The 21,984-nt window shown below is 41.4% G+C and overlaps 1 protein-coding gene across 2 annotated transcripts in view; it reads right to left on the reverse strand.

Annotated features, from left to right (window-relative positions):
- Positions 1 to 21,984, reverse strand: part of DNAI1 (dynein axonemal intermediate chain 1) — a 134,750-nt gene that overhangs the window by 94,847 nt on the left and 17,919 nt on the right. For both annotated transcript variants that reach the window (XM_042831196.1, XM_042831195.1), the window contains 7 exons: positions 19,394 to 19,473; positions 18,240 to 18,398; positions 17,702 to 17,761; positions 15,622 to 15,756; positions 5,877 to 5,961; positions 5,034 to 5,151; positions 3,060 to 3,103 (listed from right to left, as the gene is read on the reverse strand). In XM_042831196.1, coding sequence (XP_042687130.1) covers positions 3,060 to 3,103; positions 5,034 to 5,151; positions 5,877 to 5,961; positions 15,622 to 15,756; positions 17,702 to 17,761; positions 18,240 to 18,398; positions 19,394 to 19,473 — 681 coding nt within the window. The remainder of the gene's footprint in view (positions 1 to 3,059; positions 3,104 to 5,033; positions 5,152 to 5,876; positions 5,962 to 15,621; positions 15,757 to 17,701; positions 17,762 to 18,239; positions 18,399 to 19,393; positions 19,474 to 21,984) is intronic.

Genomic DNA, 21,984 nt, shown 5'->3' on the forward strand with positions numbered 1-21,984 from the left:
TGCAGGCTGTCAGTCTAGCCAGAAATCCAGCAATCTCACTTATGCAGAAACAAAACCAGAAAGACAGCTCCTTCTGATGGGAATGACAATTAATTCTAGCCAAGCAGCAAAGATCCTGAATTGCAAATTGCAATGACAGTATTCCCTTGTTCAGAGGGGGACTGTCACATGCCAAAGAAATGCCATTGGCATCAGAAACCTCATCCAAATAAATTACTGATGAAACCTTCAGTAATAGGATACAAAAGCAAGAGACAAAAAAGCTAGGACCCTATTTGTAAAGAAATCACCATGATGGAGTGAAATGGACCCACAAAAAACAAGGGATCTTTTGTGTCAAAAAGTATACTTTGGGCAGCAGAACAAATGTGTTGCTCATACCCTGGCAGCAACTGCCAAATGCATGCTGCACAAAAGAGTAGTGATGTAGTTATGCTCACCGCAGATCCAAAGAGCTGAGTTCTATTTGTGGCTCTAGCTGAGTCCCCATGTGACAACAGGACTGTTTTCTCTGGCCCGGATTCATCTCCCTTTCTGCACCTGGATGGCAGAACAGTGGGAAAGTCCTGCCTAATTCCTGCGCTCTTAGCATAGGGGCTGTGAGATGGTGACAAGGTGAAGAATATCCTGAGCGCTTCTTGCCACAATTTCTTTTGCAAAGACTGATCCCATTCTGTTTTTCAGAATTCCTGCTGCCTGCTGGATTAAAGAAATTGTCAGGCCAATTCAGACTTCTCAGCAAACTAACAGGAACATTTCCTGGGCTCAGATGCAGTGAACTTCAAGAGAGAAATGTCATTTTTAAAGAAAAATCAAATGTTTGAATATTGCACACGGAATGTAATCTTTACCAGTATAAATGAAGACAACCCATCTGGTTTTACTGTCAGAGCACAAGAGAGAGACTATTTGGGAGCACACCAAGGGCCCCTACAGCCAAGTGTCTGCTTTCCAAGAGTGCTGAGCAGTAACTGATCAAAGAGCATAAGAATCACAGCAAAAGTTGTTCTATACCTATATTCAGAGTTTCCTGCATATTGCAATTATGAATTTACTAAATCAAAGGACTTGTGCTTGGTAATGGCCAGCAGCAAACTGCTCCTCTGTGAATTGATCTTTTGACTCCACGTATATCTTTGTCCTCCAGAGCATGGAGTGTGGGAAGAAAACATTCACAATTTTGTAATGTATCATATTATTCTATTTTAAATTTGTATTATACCAATAAATTTGTATTAGCTCAATAATTTCATATGGTCTCCCTCATCCTTATATGCCTTATATGCCTTATAGGCAATAATGAATATTTGACCCTTTTTCACTTTTGCTGTTCAGGATTCTATAGACCCATATCAAATCCCCTCTCCTTTGGCATGTTGTCAGAGCACCAGTCTGTTCATGCTGGATGATACAGAAGTCATCCTACATATCCCTGCTCATCCTTGGTGTCTTTTTCTGGTCATGTTCCCATCTTCCCACAGCTAAACACATACTTCCTCAAAGTTTACAACCACAACTGCACACAGTAATCAAGACATTGCTATATTACAGATCTTGTAATTTTTTCAGTTTTCTATTGTTGTTTCTCCTACTGCTTTATATGTAGTTTTCTATTTTTCTTCTACTGTATCCAGGTTTATTTTCCTTTATTTCTTTCCTGAATAACAACCATTTTCCTTAAGCCCAGTACTGAGCTTTTAATCCCACGACTAAATTTCCCAACAATGAATTTCAATAGTCATTTTATCACAACTGAGATCCTTCAGCATCCGTTCAAAATAGTTGTTCCCTAAAAATAAACACCAAGCAATTTGCTTCGTTAGTAGAGAATACTCACAACAGACTATAATGTTTTCATGCCAAAGAACACTAGCAAAAAGTATATCTGCAGTTTTGCAAGTAGATACAGAGCAACTGAAATGGCAGGTGGGCAAAGCCAAGGCCCTGTCTCTGACTCCCTGTCTTCCACTCTGTCATCCACAGAGAACTCCCAGGGTTGAAGTGCTTAGGATAATAAATTCAGTGACTAATCCTGCTATTTGCAGTTCTCAAACACTGTTTATCTGTAGTCCAGTGGCTGATTTTCATTTCAAGCCAGATGGAGAACTATTAGTGCTCCACAGGGGAATCAGCTTTTACTTCAAAAAGTACACTCTAAGTCAGACAAGAAGTTTCCTGCTAGAAACAATGAGGAAATTGACTGGGTCAACAAACCCGGTCCTTCTCACAAATTAGAAGAACCATTCTGTAGTCTACCCATTTCTGGAAGCAAGGAGAAAGCTCTGCTGCCTTTGCAATGCTATTCTGTTCTCTGACCCTCTCTGCTTCATTTCAGAGTGAATGGTAGATACAAGGTATCTATACAAGGTAGATACAAGGTGCACAAATAGCATAAAAATGGTGAGAAAATATCAGCCTGCTGGAATTCTTCTCCATTTCCTGAATGTGGGGGCAATAACATTGGACAGAAGTTGTAATGGATTAACACAGGAAGCCCTGAACTAGATGTCCACAGCGGCTCATAATAATTTCATACCTAATCCTAGACACTACAGCAGGAAAAGTGCCTTTTCACAGTATTCAGGCCTGGCATGCCCTAACGGAGAGCTTACCTCTAAAGACATCTCTGAAAGATGTTCCCCACCAAAGGACAATGTGTTTATGCTTAGAGATGTCTCTCATTATTAGCTTCTGGTGAAACAGAACAGACCTGGTCTTTAAGCAGTTAGAAGGGCAGGGAAAGGGGAGTGCCAATCACAGTCCATGAGATGAGATTAAAGGGTGTTTCTAGAGACAAGTCCTTGACCAAAGGGAGAGTCAGTACTATCATGTGCCAAAAATCCTGTCTAACACTGTCATTACCCATACATTTCTAAATCTTCCTGTCTTGGAATGTAAAGGTATAATCCCTATTTTCAATTCAATCGCAGTTTACATATATTAAATTGAGTTCTTGCTACAAGATGTAGTCCATGCCCCACAGTGTAATGTGATTTAACCTCAATGCACCAGTTTAATATTTTAAATTTGTCACTGTCATTTCTGTATTTCTTACTTACAAGAGCCATACCCCACTGCAAACAGGTCCTTGTACTTTGGATTCCTGTAATGAGAAAATTCAGGTAGGAAAGCATTTATAATTAACTACATAATTCAACAAGAATGCACATTTGTTTCACATTTTAATATCATAGTCCATTCTCACAGGACTACATAGAGTCTAAGGGCTAGACCCTTATGAATTTACACATCAGTAAAGTTCATGTATGAGTAATTCTTCTGGACTCAAGATGCGTAAGATAAATATAACATCTGAAGACCACAGCAGTAGATGAAAAGGATAAAAAGGGCAAAGACTTATATATGATGCCAATCTCCAGCATTTCTTCGCTTATGTACTTAATGATTATGTAAAGTTTACTTTTAAAGATGAGGTCTTTGAAGAAAAGAAAAAGGCAGGAATGTGTTGGCTTCCATCTTTCAAAAGCCATAATAAAGGAGTTTCCAACTCACTGAAGATTAATACTCAATAAGCTTACTTTCACTGTCACTAAATAATAATGTATGATTCAAGAAGCAAGTGTTGGTTCAATAATTCATCACCATAGCTCAGGAAAGGAAATTCCCTTCTGATTCAATTAGTTACCAGTTTTGTAAGAGCACGCTGACTGAGTAGCTAGCTGTTATACCTTCAAAAGTCCCTTTATTTGAAAATAAGTTACAACTTCTGCTCTGTATGGACAGTTCAGTACTGTTGCTGTCCATAATCTCCTGAAATGAATGGATGTGAAACTTACCTAATTACTGTTTCCCTGACTATTCTGAATTGATAAAATAAAAATATTTTTCACTTGGGTAGACACGTAGGCATCCTAATGCTCTTGCTCCTATCCACTAAAAGCACCATCACTGATAGTAATGTGAGAATAAAAATTAAATTAGAAAAGCTTATTACATAATGCAATTTGGGGTCATTTTTTCAATTTCTGGGCCGTCTTTCTCTTACAATCACCTGGAGACAGGAATAACAGCAACACAAATGACAAGTAAAAGATGCCTTTTTTCTCAATTTTACATCTCATTTTAGTATTATTTTGTAATTCTCATACAACGACCTCCTCAATATTCTATTAAAGTATAAAACTTGCAATGGCTTGAAAGGACGAAAGATAGCAATCCTGCTTTGTCTCTCTATAGATTCTCCTTGGGAAGATATATCACACTGCTCTACCAACAAGAGGAAGTAGCAGAGCACAGGGCAGGAGCTGTGTAAGTCTCACACAACTGCATGAACAAGCCAAGGATCTGGGGAGGATCAAGTACATTGAAAAGTAAAGGATTCATTCAGGTTGAGAAGTTTTTTGTGGCAATGACCATAAGCTGATTTGAAAGTTTTCAAATGATAATTTTCAGACTGGCCAGGAGTAAATAAGCAACAGTGGACTGCAGGTCAAATGGCTGCTAAACTGAAGTGTGTAAGAACCCCACAGATAAATACCATTGCTGTCACAGCAGTGCCTGAAACATGTGCCACTGTCCTGCATAAGGGCCAGGTGTGAGTGCTTCAGCATCTTACAGCATGTGGTGATAATGTAACCAGCACATGCAATGTTTGCATTTCCTTTTCTGCTGCTGTACATCTCTTGTCAAAAACAGCACCATCTCTTCTCCTTCCCTTGGTTTTTCAGGATTGATTCTTACAGCATATTATCCAAAGATAAATCCCATCCATCTCAGCTTTCCCAAGAAAGGACACTTATTTGCCCTTCTAACTGCACTCACTTTGCCCTAGCACTGCCCCATACTTGTTGGGTCTTCACCTTTTGCTTGAATGTCCCAAGCTTGACACATTCAGCCCCACACAAAGTACTTCCCATCCAGAAGTGTATGGTGTGTACAGATGCTGTCAAAGATGATGACTGTAATTACTAAAAAAGTGTTTCCACAGAAACCAGCACTGCCTTGTAATGTGGCTTGACAATTAATTCCACTACTCTGCAAACTGAGAGCAAGTTTGCATTAAGGAGACTTACCAGGAGATGGCAGTAACTGCAAGTCTCTTGGTTTTGTCATACTGGAACTTCCAGAGCGGGAGGAGAGTTCCCCTGTGGTCCCTGTATTCATCGGAGGCATCCTCAAAATATTTAAAATCTAAAACCAAAAACAAATAATAAGTCTCATGGAAAAGATCTGAAATACTTAACCATGATGGAGCACCAGATAAGCTTTACAAGAATCTCTGTCATTCTCACAGCCTCGATACAACACAGTTATTAGTATAAAAGCTGTCTTGGTCTTTAAGTCTCACTCCAAGACAACGCTTAAGTCCTGCACTTTACCAAGCACCAAGTCCTCACACAAAAGGGTGATGATCTGAAAGGAGACGAATGAATAAGAAAGCAGCAATGAGAGCAAGAAGTAGCCTCAGGTCATTCTCCAAAGCTAGATGCAGCCTTTCAAGAGGGAGCTGAGCAAAGGTATGAAAACCCTTGCAAAACAGCATCAGTACTACATATGCTAGAGCAGGGCTGTCGTTCATGTCTTCTGAATGACTGCAGCTTGCTGTCTGTTTGCCTTGTGTATGCCAGCTCCTGTGTATGCTAGCCCTGCTCTTTTTAGCTCTATTTGTCTAACATTCAACATCGGAGACACCAGCATCCCATAAGACAACAAACCAGTTTTCATAGAAAGGCACTGTGCTCCAATCTTCCACTGCTAACCACTGCCTTGGTACCTTTTGCCAAAATCCCTGCCTGCTTCTTTTACTAAGAGCCAGCTTTCCCAGAGGACCTGTTGTGATTCTTGCTACAATTATGGCCAGCCATCTGCAGGAATTCTGTTTTGAGAGCAAACACCGTCTCCCAGTAGGGCCATACCTTGTGCAATGTCATCAAATATGTTCTGATTCACTATCCGCTCCATTATTTTGGCAGCATTGGAGATCTTGGTTATATCATCCCCCTGTTGAAAAGATAAATAAATAAGAGAAAATGTATACCCTGTAGGTTACAAGTGCTGCAGACCTTTTGTGATAGAAAAGCTTGAGTCTTTCCACCTTGAATACAGGGTACACTGAAGTTCCTCATACTACTACCTAATAATAAGGGCACTTGAATTAAGGCAACAAATCTATATTAAGTTCAGCAAGGTGCCATTCACTCCTGACATATAATAACTTCAGTGTCTGTGTCTGATTTAGCTCAATGGCAAGGTGCTTATCTATGAAAGCAGTCAGAGTCTTAATTTCCTCAATGTATCCAATCTGTTTCATGATGGGATGAGCTAAAAGCACGCACGTGATCCATCCCCCAACTCACTTGGTAACAATTCATTAGCTTCACCAACACAATCATGTTTGACAACGTATCAGCAACCCCTTTTTGTCTGCCTGCAGAGCTTTCGGGTATCCTGTCTTAAGTAAAGATCACAGGATGTAGAAATCCTTCCATTAATCATTGTTAATTCCAGCTCAGTGCACACACAGGTCCATGAGCTCACACAATACATACAACAGACACGTAAAGGGCTGCTGGCTGTCCAGCTTTTGTGGAAAATGCTTGGACACACTAGAACATCTGACCCTCCTCACTAGAGAACAAGTGGGCAAATCTGCATGTGGGAATGAATGCAGGTAGTACTTCAGGTATAGCAATGGAGACCTCCTGGGGAGTGACATTTTGCAAGGCCAGTGGTCTCTGATTAACTGTATACTCGTCTTAGTGAGCCCTGTGCCCGATCATAACATTCTTATCCCATCTTCTTATTAAACTCAATTCCTATTTTTTCTGTATTAGTATGTTCTCTATTCTGTGCACGTGTTTGAGTGAACAGAAGCAAAATTCAAGCTGGGCTAGCCAGAAGTAGGACAAAATCTTCATGCCAGCAACTGGAGGGACAGAGTTCCCCAGACAGTTTATGACTGTGAGGGCAATGCCAGAACAGCTTTGCAAAGTGGTGCAAGAATGCCAAAGTATATGCAAAGTGTTTTGACAGCATGTTGCTCCAAGGACCTGAATACCCCTCTAAATCCTACTGCTGCCTCAAAGCCCCAGCAGGGTTTCAAAGCCTTTCATCTTCAAACCCCTGCCAGGAACCAATGACTGCCAGCACAGTATGATTTCCCCCACAGTCAACACAGTAAAAAGAGACTTGTCATCCTTGGCACAGCCCGGAGATTGCGCTAAACGCAAAAATAAAAAAAATGAAATGACTTGCCAAAATTACACTGCACAGTCACAGTCAGAACCAACAATATGGCTTTGGATTATGTGCCTCTCAACCTTCTGCTTCTTTTGAGGGCCCTGAACAGGCAAGAGAGAGACAAACTTTGTGGCAAAGAGCATAAAACCCATACAGAAAGGTGAGAGGACAAAGGAAAAAAAGAAAAACAATTCTATAATCTGCAGCACTTTTTATGATTACATAGTTTGCCTCTATCTTTGTTAATGTATACAGTCTTCTCCCACCTCAGAAAAGATAAAGTAGAACTTGAAAGAGGTCGCAGAAGGGCAGTAAAGATGGCTCATGATCCAGAGCAGTTTCTGTCCCAGGAAATATTGAGTGGGCTGGGATTGCCAGTCTGGAAAAGAGTTGGCTTAGAACGTCATGAGACAAGTCTGTGAAATCCACTAACACAGTGGAACAGGTTGCCCAAGGAGGTTGTGGATGCCCCATCCCTGGAGTCATTCTAAGCCAGTCTGGATGTGGCTCTGGGCAGCCTGGTCTGGAGGTTGGCAGCCCTGCACGTAGCAGGGGGATTGAATCTAGATGATCTTTGAGGTTCTTTTCAAGCCAGATCATTCTATGAAGTCCTAAATAGTCATGAGAGGATGGACAGTGGCTGACTAGTCATTGCCTTTTCCAATATAAAACCAGGGCTGTCAAGAAAAGTTAGTGAAAGTCAAATTAGAAACAAAGAAAATGAGGTGATTCACAGCAGGATGACACCTGTGCAACTCCTTATCAAAGGGTACAGCAAACATTTTACATGGATTCAGAGAAGACTGAACACATACTTGTATGTGCCAAACAACATCAACTCTGGGAAAAAGCTCAAAGTAGTTGAATGCTGGAAGAATATTTGGGTCAGGGAGGGATATGATACACACTTGCTGTGTTCTTCGCCTTTCTTACACGTTCAGTTGCGGTCAGAATCCCAACCACATAACGTGACCACTATTATGTTCTTCAGCTTTTCCCTGGGTCATTGGGAGGACTTCTCGAGAACTGCACAGAGTTTACTGTCACAGTCAGAATTTTAGAAAGCACAGGGAATGTGTATTTTTAAATTTTAACACGGTTTGATTTTCTGCAAAATATTCCTTAGACACTATGACTTCAGAAGTATTGACAGAAATTAAAGAGGGAGAGAAAGGGGATACTTGAAACATCCCAAGCAGAAATCAATATTCTCAGTTGCTGAGGTTTCACTCTTTTGACTCTAAGTTGCTATTACTGCTTCTGCCACTGTAAGATGTCTTTCTCTGAAATACTTTGTAGAAAAAAAAAGCAATTCACCTTTGCTAACACTTCTCCAGCGATACTGGGATCACGACTACAAAAATGGTATGGGCTGCCACCAGCATATTGCTCTAAGTGAGCTTAGCTGACAGAGGTTAAGTGCTGAAAAGGTTACAACTTGATTTAGAGAGCAATAAACACCGGAAAAGTAGTAGTTACTGGGGATAAAGAATGGATCCCCTGGAGCGCTGCTGGTTCATCAGGAGTGCTATCTACACCGACTTCCATTCACCTACTAAGTAGGATAAACTCTCTTCTTTTTAACATGCTTGTGCTATGGGAAGGAGCTGGGAAAGAATGGCAGTGTTGTACCGATCAGACATGAGACTTCTCTCTTCCATATGCGATGAAAACTGCACGGCAAGCTTTCTGAATTTCCAACCTGAGAATCCATTCTGAATGGTAGAGTAGAAGACAAGGACTACTTTATAGTGTTCCCGAAGATGGATAGGTAGGTCCTGAAACATCTATAAAATCTTTTTGTTGCTGTTGTCAGTGGAAAATAGGCTTTGAACTTAACAACAACAACAACAACAACAACAACAAAAACAAAAACATTCTGTAAATGAAGGAACAGTGCATCGTTCATTGAAGGTTTTCTGCAATGCAGGAAACTGTCCAGATGAATTGAAAAGAGCTTTAAGTCAGCTTTCTTACTAGGTAGCTATGTGTAAGCAATGCAGTCATGAGCAACCACATTTTTGGCACTAAACTGTTTTGCAGTAAGTTATTTTCTTACTCAATCCTTTGATATTTCAGGTTTGATTTATTCTGTATCTTATTGAAATAAATCTCCAGTGGAAGTGATAGGTCTAATTTATCTTTTTTCAAAGATCTGTTTGAAACTAATTTTTTTTTTGGTAGGGCAACTCTGGTTTAGCAAGACAAATGTAATGAGAGCTCATCAGCTAGTACATTTGTTTTACTTGCTTCTGTGCATAGATTATTTTTTGAATGGCAATCACAGAATCACAGAATCACAGAATTGTAGGGGTTGGAAGGGACCTTCAGAGATCATCGAGTCCAACCCCCTGCCAAAGCAGGTTCCCTACAGCAGGTCGCACAGGTAGGCATCCAGGCAGGTCTGGAACATCTCCAGAGAAGGAGACTCCACCACCTCCCTGGGCAGCCTGTTCCAGTGCTCCGTCACCTCACTGTAAAGAAGTTCCTGCGCACATTTGTGTGGAACTTCCTGTGCTGCAGTTTCCTTTTCCCTTGTCCTGTCTCCACTCACCACTGAAAAGAGTCCGGCCTCACCATTCTGCCCCCCACACCTCAGATATTTATAGACCTGGATCAGGTCCCCTCTCAGTCTTCTTTTCTCAAGGCTGAACAGACCCAGTTCACTCAGCCTTTCTTCATAGCAGAGATGCTCCAGGCCCTTCACCATCTTTGTGGCCCTCCGCTGGACTCTTTCCAAGAGATCCCTGTCCTTTTTGTACTGGGGAGCCCAGAAATGGACGCAGTGCTCCAGATGAGGCCTCACCAGGGCAGAGTAGAGGGGGAGGATCACCTCCCTCGACCTGCTGGCCACGCTCTTTTTAATGCACCCCAGGATGCCATTGGCCCTCTTGGCCACAAGGGCACACTGCTGGCTCATGGCCAACCTGTCATCCACCAGGACACCCAGGTCCTTCTCTGCAGAGCTCCTCTCCAGCAGCTCATCCCCCAACCTGTACTGGTGCATGCAATTATTCCTCCCCACATGCAAGACTCTACACTTGCTTTTGTTAAACCTCAACCAGTTTTTTTCTGCCCAGCTCCCCAGCCTGTCCAGGTCTCGCTGAATGGCAGCACGGCCTTCAGGCGTGTCAGCCAATCCTCCCAACTTGGTATCATCAGCAAACTTGCTGAGGGTGGCCACTATCCCCACATCAAGGTCACTGATGAAGATGTTGAACAAGACCGGACCCAGCACAGACCCCTGAGGAACACCGCTGGTTACAGGCCTCCAACCGGACTCTGCACCGCCAACAACGACCCTCTGCGCTCTGCCAGTCAGCCAGTTCTCAACCCACCTCACCATCCACTCATCTATCCCACACTTCCTCAGCTTTGTTATAAGGATGTCGTGGGGGACAGTATCAAATGCCTTGCTGAAATCAAGGTAGACTACATCCACTGCTCTCCCCCCATCCACCCAGCCAGAGACAACATCATAGAAGGCTACCAGGTTGGTCAAGCACGACCTCCCCCTTGTGAACCCATGCTGACGACTCCTGATAATGTTATTGGAATCATCTGTTAAGATAGTTTATGAGTTAATACTTTGAAAATAAATGTCACAGAATCACAGAATGGCCCGGATTGGAAGGGACCTCAATGATCATGAATCTCCAACCCCCTGCCGCAGGCAGGGCCACCAACCTCCCCATTTAATACCAGACCAGGCTGCCCAGGGCCCCATCCAACCTGACCTTGCACACCTGCAGGGATGGAGCATCCATAACCTCTCTGGGCAGCTGTTCCAGCACCTCACCACTCTCATACGAAAGAGCTGCCCCCTGACATCCAACCTCTATCTCCCCTCCCTCAACTTAAAACCATTTCCCCTTGTCCTGCTGTTATCTACCCTTTCAAAGAGTTGATTCCCCTCCTGTTTGTAGGCTCCCTGTAGGTACTGAAAGGCTGCAATGAGGTCACCCTGCAGCCTTCTTTTCTCCAGGCTGAACAAGCCCAGCTCCCTCAGCCTGTCTTCATAGGGGAGGTGCTGCAGCCCCCTGATCATCTGTGTGGCTCTCCTCTGGACCCTCTCCAACAGCTCCCTGTCTTTCTTGTAGTGGGGGCTCCAGACCTGGACACAGTACTGCAGATGGGGCCTCACGAGGGCAGAGCAGAGAGGGACAGTCACCTCCCTGTCCCTGCTGGCCACATATCCTGTGCTTGTTGTACTATTCATTAACACTCATTGTTTCAGGTTTGCCTCTCAACAGCTGGCCAGTTGCAATATGCAGCTCCACTTAACTGGAGCATGGAGCAACGCTTCTGCTGATCTGTAACTGTAGAACCAAAGTCCACCCAAGAACTGGTGCAATAGCAGTTCATATCTCTTGCAACACACACATGGATGCTACAAGAATTCCAGGCTTTCAGAAAAAGAACGTAGTACAGGTGTGTTGCCATCTCTTGTCCTGCCAATAACTTCATCCACTGCAAATCCTTAAACAGAGGACCTCACATTGAATCCTGTCAAGCAGCTACTACTTTCTAGAATTATACTCTGTTAATTTTTATTACTTGGCTTTAATGCTGACAGACCGTAAACTGCAGAATGAAGACAAGGATGTTGGTAACAACTCATCCTGCCCTTCAGTTGAACAGAAGCAGGCAAACACTAATAAGAAGGTTAATTGCATTTGGTTTTCCGCTGTTATTATAAAAATAACTGGTGATTGTCTGAGTGCTTCCAAAGTATAATTACAACCCTGTGATCTGGGCTATGTCACTGGGCATATCTCAAGAAGTAACGTTGTAGTGGGACAGATGTAACAGAAATGTTATTTCTTTGCTATCCCTCACACAAGATTTTCCAGCAACGTACCTTTCTTTTTATATCCACACCACTACTCACCAACTGATGGATTCATGTTTTTCCCTTTTCATTTCAAGCAGTAAGCCCTCACTTCATCTAAGACTTTTTTCAATGTTCCAAAACGCATAGCCTCCCACTCCACCAGTCCTTCCCAATCTATACTAGTAACAGCTCTTCCAGTTTACTTAATCATTTCCTCAGAGGCATTATACAGCAATATATCTACTGATCTTTAGGATTACCTTTATTACATTTTCATTTTTAAGGAAAAAACTTTTTCCTTATTAAAAGAAGGTGAGATTACTTGGATACAGGCTACTTTGCTAAACACATACTCTATTTCATTTCATATTTACTCCCAATTTCGCATTCTTCCTCTCTAAATTAGTTCTACTGTCATGCACTGTTAAAGGCTAGACCAGTAGAATGATTTTCACTTCTCCTATACATCATCTGGCCTTGCTATTCTCCAATTGCATAGCTTCACCCTCCTCTTGATTGATCTGCCAGAAGTCCTTATTGTCTTACTTGTGATTTTGTGTCTTGTTATCTAAAGGGTAAGAAGAGCTAGCTTGCATCCACTCAACAGCATTAGTCTTTTTACTTAATGTTGCTGTGTCAAACAAGGTAATTTCTCTCACATAACAACATAAGGAAGGTCACACTGGATCAGACCAAGACTATCTCTGGGCTGGGATCATCTCTATAATCAGAGGCATAAGCAGATGGCTCAGAAACAGTAAGAACAGGACAAGCAGATACAACACTTCTGCCTAGTTCTCCCCACTTGAAGCTATTTTCAGGTTTCATATAATTTCTCTTTGGTATTCAGTCTTCGCCATATTCTATTTTGCTGCCTTTATTGAAAACTAAGGGAAAAAAAATTAAACATTATATTGCATCTCTTGGATGTAACATAGCATATCCTCTTCTCTCTAGATCCATTTGAATGACAGGCAAACTGAGAGATTTCTGAAAGTCTATCACAGACTCCAGTGAAATACTTTCTGTATTTCTGTCTTTCATTCACTTACATTCTTCTTTATATCATTCTTATTCGTCATTCAGCTAGAATCCTGGTAATCTCAATTCCTTTATCTGCTGCCTGCCTCTCTCTTCTGCTTTGTCAAACCATTTGTTTCCTGCAATTTCTCCTCATTCCCCAGTGTTATGCATGGCCTAATTCCACTTCTTTTCTCATAGCAGTGCCCTTCTGTTCAACTGTCAAAGCTCTTTCTCTTCTCCACCTTTGGCTGCATTCTTTTATGGACTGCTTTCTCCTCAGCTAGTCACCTGTTCTTCTGGCCTCTAGCTCAGTACTAGTACTGTTTTTCCTTTATTTTATTCCATTGTTTCTAATTCCTCACTTAACTCTACTATAATCTCAAACAGCTCTAGAGCTTGGATGTTCTCTTTCACAGCCTCTTACCACAGCAAGAGCTTCCATCAGTGATCTATCTCTGGTAATATCTGCTCACTTTATTCTCTTCTTCCCTTTAGGCTGAATCCAGTATTGTCTCAGTAGCTCCACTATCTACTTAGTAGATGCAGAAATAACAGTGGGAATCAATAACTGCTTCTAGTCACAGCTTCCTTGCTGTTAGCCATTGTGCAGATCACATGTATTTCCTGCTTGTGATTCCACATCTCCACCTCAGCAGCTGTTAAAGGCAGAAAGTCCTCGAAAAAGTTTAGCTGGAAATCTTTTTTCCAATCTCTGTGTGTAACCAGAACTATATAACCTGTGAGTTAGAATTTGGAAGCCCACTTTTCCATTTGCTAGCTTGAGATTAGAGATACAGACTCTGATGCATTCAATCTCTAATTTCCACAGAATTATCTAGGTTGGAAAAGACCTTCCAAATCATCAGCTGTCATCCCATTATCAACCTAACTTGCCAAGTCACATCACTAAGCCATGTCCATCCATGTGCCACATCCATGCCTTTAAAATACCTTCAGGACGGGGTCTCCGCCTCTTCTTGGGTAGCCTGTCCCAATGTTTCACCACCTTCTCCATGAAGAAATTCTTCCTAATGTCCAACCCAAACCTCCCCTGGTGTATCATGTCACCTGTGTCCTATCACTTGTCACCTGAGAGAAGAGACTCACACTCTTCTCACTACAACCTCCTTTCAGGGAGTTGTAGAGAGCAATAAAGTCTTCCCTCAGCCTCCTCTCCTCCAGACTAAACAGTCCCAGTTCCTTCAGCTGCTCTTCATAACACTTGTTTTCTAGTCCCCTCTCCACTTCTGCTGCTCTTCTCTGCACATATTTGACCAATTCAACATTCTTCCTATGTTGACAATTCCAAAATGTTTGTAGATGTTTACTCATAATCAAACTGTAATGCCCGGATGCTTTGGTTGTATGTTTCCAGTTAGCGACTGGAAAATTCAGCAGCTTTTTCATACACTTCAAACCACCCCACCAGTCTTGCAGTGGGTTTCAAAGTCAAATACTGGCTCTGCTTAAAGAGATTTCAATTACACTGTTCCATTGTATTCACTTTCTGATTTCCCTGTAATCACCCTGTGAAAGGCAAAGTACCAAGGGGAGGGATCATAGATGCACAGATTTCAGCTTCCCACTGTTGTCAGTTGAACGTGTCAGGTTTTTTTACAATGTGGTTCCATTAGTAGAAATTTTTATTTCATTTTAACAGACAGCTTTAAGAACTCCAATCTTTAAGCCCATAATTGCATCATTGACTTCAGGCTTAGTTCTCCACACTTAGGTGAAAGGTTTATTAGTTTTAGAAAGTACTGTGAATATCAATGGCGCTATTCACAGGAGGAAGCCTGTCAGAACATGTTTCTGGTCTGTTAAAACTGCAAGACTGTTAAGGGCTGAGGGCTACTGTGAAAGCTCAGCCAGCCAAATCCTCTACAGCCAAATCAGTGTATGGTATGAAAGTGCTGAAGTCCTTTTCAGGAGACAGCTTACATTACAAGGATGTATCTTAGTTACAGTGATGCACCTACATTTATGGTAGGGGCAAGCTATGAACAGAACTCTGTGTTTCTATTATACAAAATTTATATGTATACAACTGTAAAATACATATGTTATAATTACATAGCGTTATCATTAAAATAATAAAAAGTAGCAAAACTTATTTTAATATATTGTTTTAGTAACACTGTGAAGAAATCCTAAATTTCTTTGCCTTTCCTTAGAAGACTTAATGCTTGTACATCCCATGGAAAAGTCTGTGTAAAGTCAAAGAGTGTTTCAACTTATTTCATTCTTTTACCACTCATATGCTAATCAAAAATGAGACACAATCACGATAATGCTCTTGGAAATGAGCTTTGAGTCAAGATTATGGCTTCATATTGATTTGTATCCCTATAAAAAGAACAACAAATAAAAAATGGAAGAAATCCCTGTTTTGGAAATATGGTTCCTAGTAAAAAAACCAGTAGTTTCATTTCTTAGGTTTGTTACGTGCCAGCTGACAGAACTTGCTGCACAGTCAGCACGAGTTGCTACATTCCCCTTTGCTTGCATGATGGAAGTATACACTACCACTCTCAGCAAGCTACTTCTAGAGCTGTGGAATATACCTGTGATTCCAGTGAAATTAACTTTCTTCCCCTCTTCTTCTCCTCTTTCTTTCCTATCTGAGCTTTTGGTTTTTCTTTCTCTTTTGACTTCTCCATTTTCTGAAGCTCCTCCATATAGGCATCGTAGATCTCCCACTGAGAGACAGATAAGAGGCAGAATTTGTAAGGACTTGATTATGCTTCAGAAAAAAAAATCATCCACACAATCCAAACAGTAACACTGTCACCAGGATCAGCTGAAAGATAGCAGGCAAAACAATGAAGGACCAAACAATATATTCAAAGCTTGATGCGACATGTCTCACTTCTTGAGAACAAAGTATTATATTACTAATAATTTCCTTTTCCCAACACTCTCCTCAGTGCTCTGACTGTGTATCTTTTTTGTAGGATATTCTGTTTGGCTAATTTTTAGTGTTTAATAGGAAACATGCATTTAACATCTGCTGTGTGACATTTCTCATGTGTTGTTGGAAAATTAAATTGTAGCTGCTTAACACAATTTAAATCTTGAACTCTTACCCTGAAACATATGATGAAATGGAAACTGAGAGCAGTTTAATATCTTCTGCTAAGCCACATGCAGGAATGTCTTACTTGAGTAGATCCAAAAGTAATTTTTCCACTTGAGAACTATTCATTAGTATTGCAGTGCTAGTACTGTATCTGAAGCAGTCATACTACTTTCAGCAAAGAGAAATGGTAATCTAAATCTGGTACATCATCTTAAGAGCAGGAGTATGAATCAAATACAAAGGAGACTAAAACAGTGGAATATAGAAAGTAGAAGAAAACCTGTAACAAGAAAATGTGCTTTGTGTTGTAAATCTGCAGGTGGAAGTGAGAAGAAAAGATGTTCTAAATATCAAGGGAAGGACAAAATGAGATGTGATGAAAAGAGTGAGAGAAGAAGCAGAACAGGAATCTTTATAAGAAAAAATTATGAGCACAAGGAAGAACAAGAAGGCAAAAGAGTTGAGGAAAAAACAGCCTTATGTCAAAATTTTTAACAGGAAAATTAAAAGAAAAAATTTTCCTCTTAGCTTTCAAAAATTTCATGCAAAATTTCTATATTCTCCAATGCTGAGGTCACCTCACTGTCAAAAAAAAGAAAGAAAACTCCAACTGAAAGGAAGAAAGCTCTCAGGCCAGTTACTCTGAGTTCAAGTTCAGGAATAAACTGAGTTACAGTCCCCAGCTTGACAGAGGCACCTCCCCTCCTCTTCCTATCACTTCCTTACAGTAGCATTTTACTTGCTATCATTACTTAATACTTTCTCCTGGATCTTCCCAGTGTACTTTGATAACACAGGAGACAAGATTAGTATCATATATATACATAGATATATTTTGCAAATATTTGTGAGAAGCAGTCAGCAGAACTAGCTGGATTCCGTTTCCAGTGAAAGCTATTGCGTACTTCATGTGTAAAATGTCATGCAGAATTTATATATATATGTATTTCCTATTACGAATTAATATATGTGTATGTATAACTATATGAATTAATATATATGTATGTATGTATTCAACAGATGGAGAAAGTAATGGAAAAAAAATGTGGAACAGATCTTTATCATGAATAAACTGGCATATTCCCACTTCCTAGAACAGGCAGGGAATGTTGGACCACAGTTCTTCCTGAATGACCCACCACTCACTGAAGGAAAATAGTCAACAACAGAGAGCTCCTCATCCCAAAGACAGCCATGTCCCCAGGAGGAGTCAGTGCCTCCAAGAAGCAGTTGCAGTTCCTGAAGAGCTCAGCTCAGCTCTTGCTGAGCCCAGAACCATTTTCACTGGAGTGTGCTTCTCCATTTCTACACATTTAAAGCCTTCTAAAATAAACCAGCTAGGGGCTGGTGGTGAATGGTCAATCAAAACCAGCTGAACAGAGACACCTGACGTTAGAAATTAAGTTTATCCATAAAGACAAAAAAGAGGGCCGTGTTACTTTGCTCTCCAGTTCAAACCAGAAATCAAAGCCACAATACAGGAGTTCATTCCAGTACAAGGAATACAAAGACAAAAATTTTCCTGTATATTTTCCAAAATGATTAATGAAGTCAAAAGGATATACCTGGTTAGCATTGACTGAAAAGTTTTTACAAGGTGTAGGCTCCGATTGGGATGCTCTTTCCTAAGTTAAAAAAAAAAAAAAAAGCATAAGAAAGTGTCATTTACACACTAAGACTCAGTGACATAGTCCAGCTGTGGAACCTACCTTCTCATAACAGATACTGAGAATAATACTGATCTTGGATTGATTCAGCATCCAAATAATTCCCAGATCACTGCACAAACATTATTAGCTATCATGCAAATACAGATTTTCTTGTGGACCGAGATGTGAAGATTTACAGTAGCACCAAATTTTTATAGACTATCCTAGAGTCCTTAAGACAAGAATTTTTTGGTCACCACTTTCACTACCTCAAATGTGTTACCATCGTTAAACGTTGTTTTACCATACTGAAAAACTGTTGTGCTTTTTTTTTTTTTCCCCTCCCACCAGCACGTGCAAGGATTTCACAATATGACACAAACTGATGCTCCACTTGCCCACCCAAAGGAAAGATTCTCTGGGTCACTGAAGGAAACAGCAGCAAGCAGCGTACCCGCAAAGGGTTGTCAAGTGTCCTTGAAGATCTCTCAATGAAGTTGAACTGGTTTGCAAGCTTTTTCTCCTTTACTTTTGGGGGAGGAGGCTCTTCTACCTCTGCTGCTTCAGCTGCTTCTGCTGTCTCTGCCTTCTCTGCTTCTTCCTCTTCTGCAGCCTGCAAGAGAACCCTGGAAAGATCAGATATTTCCTCCCTTCTTTTGAAGCACTTACCAGACTGCTGGAATTTTGCTGCCTAGGAGCAGAAACTGTTATTGAAGATTTAGTGGGGGACAATAGTGAAATAAGCAAATAAGTGAGCAAGTCCAATTGTGGCTGAGAGGATGTGGGGGCAGGTTGGGTTACATCATAAGAAAAAGCTGTTTCAGGCAGACAGCAATGTTGGTACCTATTCAAATGGCCACAGGTTGGCAAAGGAAAAATGTAAGACCAAAATATAAAAGATGATAATTAGGAGACTTCTGGCTATCAGAGCAAGGAAGTATCTAAATGGAGAAAGAGAAGAACAGGAAATGAAGTTACTGTAAAATAGAGCCTCATATGAACAAGATAATATAGCATGACTGCCTTTGATAAAATGAATTAGACCTGAGGATCAGAAGAATGTATTACAGCCCCATGAATTTATGTTTTCACTGCTTTTGTAGACAATCACAGCTCAATCTGAAACTGATTACAAGGCATGACATTGCGTTGATAGGAACAAACTGCTCATAGCATACTCCTTTCCTGATCGGCCAACTGTTTCTAAGTCGGCCACACCTCAGTTAAAATAGTTACACTTGCTGCTTTCGTCTCTCCGCATTTTATTTTTAACCTACTTCCCTTTCAGGGAAATAGAGAGATTTCACATACTGTTCACAAAGATTCCAAGTCCCAGCAAATTACGCTCCATCATGACGTTGTATCTGGATGAAGACAGACCTAGCATGTAGGGACCTGTCACCCCCTGTCCACCTCCAAATCGAGGAAAGGCAGGAGGACCCCAGCTATTCAGGAGAAAGTGCAGAATTTCAGCAACAGCTGAGACATCTCAGGCACAAAAGAATAGATCACCGAAGCATCTCTGCGAGCTCATTTTATAATAAAGAGGGTTTCCAATCCAATATTAAAAATAAAAAGTACAGCTCTCAGCTGACTGTGGAGAATTACCTGAGCATCTTCTGTGCTTTTTTCATCTTTAAGCTCTGCCTCTTCAGATGCTATTGCAGAAGTCTCAGAAGGAGCTTTTTCTGATGACAGAAAAGACAAGTGAATTAATCTAGGATAATAGGATACAATATATGACATTCTGCAGACTGTTCTATCTTCTGCAGTATTAATATACAAATGCATCCTTTTCTAATGCTTTCTCATTAGACAACAGAGTAACCAACTCTCAGTTTGCAGGGTGATTGCTCAAGGATAGAAAAAAGCAATGTTATTACTAGATCAGACTGCAGTAATTCTCAGTGATAAAATAAAAAATCTGATTTTCACTCAAATTAAACTTCTGAAATAACTTCTGATCTGAGTAACTTGGTTTCTGGAGTATTGCTTTCAGCTCTGGACCTTTCTGCACTCTGAAAAAGTCTGCTGTTACATACAATTATGAGCAATGCTCTCAAGGTACAAAAGAGTTACAGTGTGATTTGTTCTTTTTTATACAGATAAAAATAAATGTACTAGCTGCCTGCTGTGCTAAACCACAACACCATATTAAGACAATGATGGATATCCACATTCCAGTCACAGCCTTGAGTGTGTAGTGATGCTAGTTAGCACCAAGCTCCTTTAAACTGGTTCGTTTGCACACAATGAAAAGCACTGCCAACATCAACAATCCATGCTTTTGTGGCAATGACAATTCTATCTAGCATTTTGTCATACTTCAGATCATTACGCATATTTCATTAAGTGTTGAAGAAAAGAGGCACTACCCCTCCAAGGTCACTGCTAACAGCTGTTCTCAGGAGCAGTGATATCATTGTGTTACCAATTCAACAGGACATTCTTTGTGACACAGCTTCTTTCTCCAACAGCCAAAGCATGAGAAGATCACTAAACACTTTTTCCCTGAGGAAAATCGTAAACTAGAAATATTTCCTGACAACATAGCTCTTTAGTGTCTGATTGAACTATGTTTCCTGACAGATAACGTAAGAATCGCAATACTAGAACTACAGAATCACAGAATGGTTTGGGTTGGAGAGGACCATCTAGTTCCAACCCCCTGCTGAAGGCAGGGACTCATCTCACTAGACCAGGCTGCTCACAGCCCCATCCAGCCCGGCCTTGAGTGCTTCCAGGGAGAAGGCATCCACAACTTCACTGGGCAACCTGTCCCAGTGTCTCACCACCTTGACAGTACGGAATCTCTTCCCAATATCTTGTCTAAATTTACCTTCTTTCTGTTTAAAGCCATTTCCCCACATTCTATTGCTACATGCCCTTATAAAAAATCCCTCCCCAGCTTTCCTGTAGGCCCTTTTCATGTACTAGAAAGCTGCTATCAGGTACCCCCGGAGCCTTCTCTGCTCCAGGCTTAAGAGCCCCAGCTCTCTCAGTCTGCCCGCGTAGGGGAGGCGCTGCAGCCCTCTGATCATCATTGTGGCCCTGGACCCACCCCAACAGCTCCACATCCTTCTTGCGCTGGGGATCCCAGAACTGGATGCAGTACTCCAGGTGGGGTCTCATGAGAGCAGAGTAGAGGGGCAGAATCACCTCCCTCAACCTGCTGGTCATGCTTGATACAACCTAGGATACAGTTGACCTTCAGGGCTGCAAGCGCACAATGCTGGCTCATGCTGCGCCTTTTATCAGCCAATATGCCCCAAACCCTTCTCCTCAGGGCTGCTCTCAAGCCATTCCCTGCCCAACCTGTATCTGTGCTTGGGATTGCCATGACCCAGGTGCAGGATGTTACACTTGGCCTTGCAGAACTTCACGAGGTTGGTATGGATCCACCTCTCCAGCCTGTCCAGGTCCCTCTGAATGGCATCCCTTCCTTCCAGCGTGCCAGCTGTACCTCTCAGCTTGGTGTCATCTGCAAACTTGCTGAGGGTGCACTCAATCCCGCTGTCTATGTTACTTACAGAGATATTAAAAAGCACCTGTTCAGGCACTGATCTCTGAAGAACACCACTCATCACCCGTCTCCCCTTGGACATGGAACCACTGACTGCAACTCTCTAAGTGCAACCATCCAGCCAATTCCTTATCCAGCCAGTGGTCCATCCATCAAATCCATTTTTCTCCTATTTGGTGTCCAGGATGTCATGCACGACAGCATCAAATGCTTTGCACAAGTCCATGTAGATGACTAGATAAAATCCAAGGTTCAACTAGCTCAGTATCTTATATCTCACATTGCCCATTAGATACAATGATGAGAGAGGAAGAATGCACCAAGTATATAACAGTTTCCCAAACACTTATCCTGCCTCTGAACATACCTGCTTTAAGATTTAAACCATGGCTGAAATTCTCAAAGCAGGATGAGGAGTTTGGACATGTACGTCCAACCAATTGTAGTAGAAGACATTTAAAGACACTAAATAGCTCTGAAAATTTCAGTGGGTGGTGTTCAGCTGGCTTCAAAAGCAGGTATTGTTTTCTACACTGTGGCAAACATCTGGCTGGCTGTTCATGTGCTTTTCTATTTTTGTTTCTTGAGAAAGAGGCAATCTATTCAATTTATGGTTGTGAAGTATGATTATAATCCTCACATTGAATAAATTAGCAGGAACTATTGCTGGTACGTG

The sequence above is a fragment of the Centrocercus urophasianus genome, unplaced genomic scaffold, assembly GCF_019232065.1.
Source record: "Centrocercus urophasianus isolate 14NV4802_14NV808 unplaced genomic scaffold, USGS_Curo_1.0 seq_35, whole genome shotgun sequence".
Taxonomy (NCBI): domain Eukaryota; kingdom Metazoa; phylum Chordata; class Aves; order Galliformes; family Phasianidae; genus Centrocercus; species Centrocercus urophasianus.